Source organism: Solanum pennellii, chromosome 7 (assembly GCF_001406875.1).
Source record: "Solanum pennellii chromosome 7, SPENNV200".
NCBI lineage: Eukaryota > Viridiplantae > Streptophyta > Magnoliopsida > Solanales > Solanaceae > Solanum > Solanum pennellii.
The window spans coordinates 70,872,399-70,879,493 of NC_028643.1; the positions used below are offsets into that span (position 1 = coordinate 70,872,399).

The following is a 7,095-nucleotide window of genomic DNA, read 5'->3' on the forward strand; positions in this document are numbered from 1 at the left end:
TCATTACACCAATAATTTAAAAAAAACATATTTTATAGCAAAAATAGCTCCAAAAAAATAATAATGCCCAGGGCATAGGGCTTACGCTTTTTCCTTTGCACTCCAAATTCTAGACTTACGCACTATGAATGTACGTCTTCAATTTGTGCACGGTGCATTTTTATTAAGTCCCGCCTGCCTCAAAACTCGCCCAAAAAAACGTTTTTGAAAATACTAGTCAAATTTCTTCTATCTATATATAAAAATAATAATAATAATATTTCTGCCTTGTCATCTTTCTTTTTCATCATTTTTTTTATATATATAAAGTTTTATCTTGTGCGTAAGTAAGGGAAATAGAGGTAACAGTAAATTTATCAAAAAAAAAATGTCATGGTATTATATATAACCTTGAGAGATTCAAATTTCTCAGTACCAAATTCAACCAAACCAAAATCCAAGAAGAAGAAGAAGAAGAAGAATGAGTTTTCTAGCTGGAAGAGTAGCAGGAAAAGAAGGAGCTTTTTTCTTTGAAGAATCCAAACATGCCGTTACCCGTTTAGCCCAAAAGATCAACAAAAATCCAACTTCTTCCAATTCCAATTCTCTAAATCAAGAATCATCTTCCCCTGATGTTCTTCCTGAAATTCTTCGACATTCTTTACCTTCCAAGATTTTTCATTCTCCTTCCTCTGCAGATTCCTCACTCTCTAATACTTCCAAATGGGTTCTCCCTACTGATCCCAATAGGACAAATTCCGTATCTCCAGATGCTCTTAATCCTCTCAGAGCTTATGTTTCTCTTCCACAAGTCACCTTTGGACCTAAAAGGTAACTTTACTGCTGTCTTTAGGGTACTGATTTTTCTCTTTTCTTTTTGTTGTTTAGCTGAAATATGATTGAATTTTGGATGTTGGGTTTAGCTAGTTTATGTATTGCAACTGAAGAATGGGTACTGAGTTTGGTTCTTCTTTTAGCTAATTAGGTGATTGAAAAAGATAGAATTTTTGATGTTGGGTTCAGCAAAATTTTAATTTTTGAACATCCTGAAATGGTACTGGGTTGTCTTTTTCATTTCTTATCTAAACGTTTCATAAGTGATGGGAAATTTCTTAGTTTGGAGAATTTGTGATTACAAATTGAAATTTTGTATGTCGGGGTTAAGTTTTGATGCACTTACAGAAAATGAAAAAAGGGATTTATTAACATGACCAGTTTTTAGAATGGTTTGATTGTCTTCTGTAATTTTGTTTAGGTGTTAAAGAGTTAGACACTGGATATGTGACTTAAGACTATTAGACAATCAAGTGTGAGTATGGACTATGGTACTGATTTAGCATGCTGTAAGTGAAGGTTTCTGGTTTGGGTCTCCTCGTTGTTCTAATTCGTGCGAGTGAAGCCCCTTTTTCGAGATGTTTGATAATTCAATTGAAAATCCTGGAGGAATAGAAGGTAAGCAGCTGGTAGATGTATAAGTTGGGCAATTGAAACTTATATATTTGCTTAACATTTTCTTGGCTGACCAACTTATATAATTAGCTGCTTGGCTTCTCTGTTTTATAGAAATATGAATTGTAGTTATCGGAGTTGTGTGAATATCTGTATTAGGCAATGTCAACTCTCTGTGTTGGATAACATTGTGGGGTTGTAACTAATATGAAAATGTGATTTTAATTGTTTCAGCATTCAATATGAAGTAAACCTCTCTATCTTCTTGATTATATACATCTTCTTTTGACGATCACATTGGTAATATCTTCTCCAGGTGGCAGTTGCCAGATACAGAAAACTCTGTACAAGCCTCAACGGCAAATGACTTGCGTCGCGATAAATACACAACGATTAATCCTGAAAAACTTAAAGCTGCAGCTGTGGGGATGTCTCAAAGTAAGACAAAACCTTAACATGTTTGGTTCCATTTTGTTAGAATTTCTTTTCCCCAAAACCAAATGTAGTTGCTTTTGGATTAGAAAACTCATGTAGAGTTTTCAGGAATCAAATGAAAATGTTCTACAGAATTATAAAAATATATCAATAATCAATGTTCTCCAAAACATTTTCTCAAGAAATTCGACAAACATACAATAAGTTTTATGTTCTATAGGCTGAGGTATAGTCATTTTAAGCCATACCTACCGTATTATAAAATTCTTGATCTGGAAGTATTTCCAGAAAGTAGTAAATCTGAGAAATTTTACATTTATTTACATTCAACACGATATTCCTCGGAAACCACCCAAATATGATATTAAGTGATATTGTTTTTGGATCCTTATTGTTTATAGTTCTGTTCAATGTAGTTGCAAAGGCATTTGCTATTGCCACTGCTCTTGTCTTTGGTGGTTCCGCTTTGACGTTTGGCTTGGCAGCATCCAAGCTAGAGTTGCACAATGTAAGCATAATCTTTCTTTCTCTTTTGATTTACCTTATGGATGTTTGAATCTGTACTGCTAACTTAATTTCCGCTAAACATTATAATGAGGTAAGATCACATATGGGAGTAACACTCAATCCATTTCTTTTGAGATGGAAGAGTACCTGATATCAATGGAGGATGGTGATTTTATGATTTTTTTTTTTTGGTTAGTGGGTTGATAAGCGAGAAGAGGAATTTTGACGTCTACATTACTACATTTCTGCTCTAGTCGAGTTCAGTTGAGGAATTTGTCTGTTTGATTTTAGTTTATAGACAGTTTTAGTTAGATGGAGAGTGTTGCTTAGTTATCGACTATTCTATGTTTCTGATTTATGTAATATGTGGATGATGCTGATGTTGCGCAGCCTGATGATATCCGGACGAAAGGGAAGGACATGGTTCAGCGAAGATTGGAAACATTCAAAGAACAGCTGAATCCTTTAAGGATTTGGGTGAGCAAATGTTCAACTATTCTTCGATATTTGCTTCTATCGTTATCTAATGAATGGTAACCTCTATTCTCAGGCTGAAGAGAAGTCGAAAAAATGGCATTTGGACAAAAAAGAAGACATTAAAGAGAAGCCTTTGATAAAAGAGCTCTCTAAAATATTAGGTGCCAAGTCGTCAAACTAAATATATGATCTATCAGCAGTTTGTATTTTCCATGTATCCTGCAGTACTACATTTTCTCTGTAAATTGCTCTGTTTTCTACTTGTGAAGTTTTCTGGATACACTTTTTTTTTTACAATAATAAGCACTGTTATGATTCATATTCATACTGAGTTTTAAATAGGGAAAATACATCGAATATCCCTACATTCACTTTAGTACTTTAACTATAAGAGCGTTTAAATATCCCTTTAATAATTTTAGACTAATTAAATACCACCCTAAGAGCTGACGTGGCAAAGTGAATGTAGTCACTTTCCTCAAAGCGCGTGAAATAATAAAAAAATTAAAAATCGAAAGGTAAAATCATACACATGGCACTTTTTATTAGCCAATATCTAACTAGTATTAATACAGTTCAAAAATGTTAAGGGGGTATTTAAACGCCCATATAGTTAAAGTACTAAAGTGAGTTTTGCTGCCAAGTTCGGAGGGACTTGATGTCACCTCATTTTTTCAACTCTTTAAGACGAATAAAAAAAATTCATATAGTCGACCAAAACTAGCTTTAGCTTTGGATCGAGTGTAGTAATACTATTGTAGTATCAGATTGCATTTGATGAACAGGTAACTAGAATACACATTTACAATAATTGATCATCTATGGTTCTACAACGAACCAAAATTCAGATTCATAGAGCATAATCATCTGGGAAACCAAAAGTTATATGGCATTGTGAAAGCAAGAACACGAATACTCAAAAGCAAAAAGCCGCCCAATTAGCATAAATATCTTCATTTTCAGCAGCGGAAGTCTCCCAATCTTCCATTAATCACATACAAGGATTGTAGCAAGGGACATTTATCAAGAGATCACTATTGATCAACGAGTTCCCAGGAAAATTTAAGTGAATTAGTACAGTACGAATATGATTCTTGATCAGGGCTTTCTTCCTTTTAAGGAAGAGATAAGGTTTGTGTACTCCTGGGATTACACACTGGGTATGTTGTTATAATATGATTCTTGATCAGGCTTCTCTTCCTTTTAAGGAAGAGGTAAGGTATGTGTACTTGTGGGGTTACACTGGATATGTTGTTGTAATATGATTCTCGATCAGGCTTCTCTTCCTTTTAAGGAAGAGGTAAGGTATGCGTACTTCTGGGGTTACACTGGGTAAGTTGTTGTAATATGATTCTTGATCAGGAGATCCTAACCACAGATATATTGCAACTCAAGATGAGGCAAAGTTCTTATTCATCAATATGATTCTTGATCAGCTCTTACAGGCTTGTCATCATACATCCAGCTTCACATGTAATCCAATATATAGAAACAGGCACCTAACGGGGGCAGGGGCAGATACAGGAAGAGGAGAGTTATAAAATCAAAATAGAAATAGGCACCTAAATTTGCGATGTTCCCAATATTTGTATAAATTAAGATTCATCTTTTGGTAGACTCATTAAGATTCATCTTTTGGTAGACTCTGCAATATTCAGTTATAACTCATGCATGAGGCCACACAAATTGCATTCAGTGGACACAACCCAGTCTAGTGCACAAACTTTTATAAATAGCAAGTTGTCACATTAAATAGAGAAGGTTTCTGGCTTTTACAAAAAGGATAGTGATCTCCCAGTGCTATACAATAAGATAACACATACAACAATGCCAGTGCTACTACGCAAGAAAATGTGTACCTCCTCATACTGCATCAAGGTCAGCTATTTATCTCTTCCTGCGCTTTGACTCCACCTAGCAACAGGAATAGTGGCAGTTTAGCTAAAATGCTTGTCAGTTACAGATAACTTACAGTCAAGAGTACAAAAGAGAGCTTAAATTAATGGGATAGCAGTATCATGAAGCAATCACCTTCAGGAACCCCCCACAGCTTTGGTTCAATAAAGGTACATACATTGCAGGTCACGAGCTCAAATTCAGGCTTACAGTGAGAAGGTCCTTTGTTTTTGTTAAGTCAAAGTACAGTGGAGAGGCACCTTTATCCACCGATATTCAAAGCTGGAAACAGAGAATTTTCTCGGTTTACAAATATAAAACAATGTGATCCCCTTCATGACACACAGAAAGATGTGAAGGGATACATATGCGGCCTTTTAAATCTCCTATCTATTCATTAGAAGATAGTTTCAATAAATAGCTCAACATATGACTATTCAGCCACTCATGCGCAACTTATCTCTCCCCCTCAAACCATATCAACTACTTCTAACTCTCATTCGCCCATACCACCACAACTACAACCCATTCTGTCAATTTATCAAACATTCACGCCATTTAGTTTTCCTATTAACAACCACCCCCCACTTCTCTTACAAAAATGTCGCTGCATAATCTACTCTTCTTCCCACTGAATTCTTGCATGAAATACCATGGCAGAGAGAAAATATCGACACCAATTACCTCAAAACACAATATTTTGACAAACACAAGTCTCATAGATATAGCAAAGGATCCAAATCCAAAACCAACTTCGACAAGCATTGGTGCACGACTCTCCGTGCCAAACAGGGTTAAAGGGTCTGGCCCACGTGTTCTGCATGTGATCATGATTACTTTTCTCCAAAAATTATTGACATACAAATTTCCTTAGGTCTTTCATCTGTAAAAGAATGGGTAGTCCTTTCACTTGAGAACAAGTATAGGATTTCTGCTTAGCTCCTCTTATACAAAAGCCTACATTGTTAACTTACCTTCTAAAAGTTATCAAAGCCTACATGGTTTTATGTGAGGAAAATTTTAAGTTTAAGAAATGAAAGTAATATGCAACGGTCTAGACAGCACAGAAAATTAGAACAATATGTAGGAATTCATCTTTGATATTTAACCTTAGCAACAATAGTTTGTTGTTTCTTTTATAAAGACCTTCACAATAATTTACATCATCTTCAAAGGATAAAAAGGAAGGTGACAACCAAGAGGCTATCTGAACTCCTTTATATCTCAAATATGTTATCCCACACATTCTAAAAGAATCAGATGAAGTACTCACAAGCTATATGGAAAACCAAATGACCTGACATCATATTAAAGTAAGAAAGTGGAGTTCTGCACCTTAGCAGTGGACATATGGTTAGTGAAGCAACAATTACAGAATACTCCCAGATTATTTTAACATGTAATTGTTCAACTTTTGCTTTCGAATTGCTCCAAATATGTCATTTTTTCCTAAATGAATAACTTCGTTCCAACCTTATTAAATGTGTCTCCAATGCCTTCAACACTAAATAACAAAAATCCAAATACTAAGAGTATCAAGCAACTATTATAATGTGAGCATTTTCAGTCACAAGCTTGGATAAAGAAGGATTGAGGTAGCTTCATGACCAGCCGAACAATAGTCTAGCTATGATAATCCTCTATATTGAATGTTCATGATCTAATTTTCGGACTCTTCAGTGTTGGGTATGTAGCAAGAATTGATGGGAAATAGAGGGAAGGAGAGGAATTTGAAAAGTTTAGAACTTGAAAGGTTGGGAACTTGAAAAGTCCTCTAATGCTTTATTGAAAAAGGCAATAGTCCCTCATCGGTAATGGAAATGAAAATAGGAGAGTTTAAATAAATAAACACTCCTATTAATTGTTAAAAGGGTTGGAAAGAGGGACCCCCCTCGCGCCGTCGTCGTCGTGGCTCGCTTCGGCTTCGGCTTTGGCAAATGATCGATCGAGAGATAATTTTTTGGACAAAATTTATTTTAATTATTTATTAATTAATTTAAATGGCCAAAAATTATTTTCAATAAATTAGTTGATAACAGAATTTAACCGAAATGTTTTCAATTTAACCCGACCCGACTCGGATCCGCGTGAGTGACCCGTTTTAAATTCCGTTATATTCAAAATTTCCCGCCATGACTGTTCTGAAAGGTTGCAACTTTCAGGAACAGTCAATACCATTTGAAAGTTTGCAACCTTTCATTAATGGTCGTGTCAATTCTGAAAGGGTAGCAACCTTTCAGAATATATTATTCTTGCCTATAAATACCATTCAGTCTTCAGAATATTTCCTAACGAATTTTCTGATCTTCCTTCTTCTTAAAAAACACATATATTTCTTCGTGTACTTTCCTG

The 7,095-nt window shown here is 35.0% G+C and overlaps 2 protein-coding genes across 4 annotated transcripts in view; one reads left to right on the plus strand and one right to left on the minus strand.

Moving 5' to 3' along the window:
• Window positions 1-289: 289 nt before the first annotated feature.
• On the plus strand, window positions 290-3,166 carry LOC107025348. Its single transcript, XM_015226133.2, has 5 exons — window positions 290-810; window positions 1,745-1,866; window positions 2,280-2,371; window positions 2,761-2,847; window positions 2,921-3,166. Exons 1-5 carry the CDS (start codon window positions 461-463, stop codon window positions 3,026-3,028), a joined length of 759 nt encoding a protein of 252 aa, XP_015081619.1. The 5' UTR covers window positions 290-460; the 3' UTR covers window positions 3,029-3,166.
• A 425-nt stretch (window positions 3,167-3,591) lies between these two features.
• Window positions 3,592-7,095, minus strand: part of LOC107025350 (chromatin remodeling protein EBS-like) — an 11,933-nt gene continuing 8,429 nt past the window's right edge. Inside the window, exons 5-7 of one of the 3 annotated variants that reach the window (XR_003579403.1) lie at window positions 4,879-5,025; window positions 4,707-4,761; window positions 3,592-4,346 (exon numbers count right to left, since the gene is read on the minus strand). Coding sequence is in view for 1 of the 3 variants with exons in the window: in XM_015226137.2 (XP_015081623.1) it covers window positions 4,735-4,761 (27 nt within the window). In the remaining 2 variants the exon portion in view is untranslated. Of the gene's footprint in view, window positions 4,347-4,474; window positions 4,762-4,878; window positions 5,026-7,095 lie in introns of those variants that run through there. The other 2 variants (XM_015226137.2, XR_003579402.1) reach the window with 2 other exon arrangements.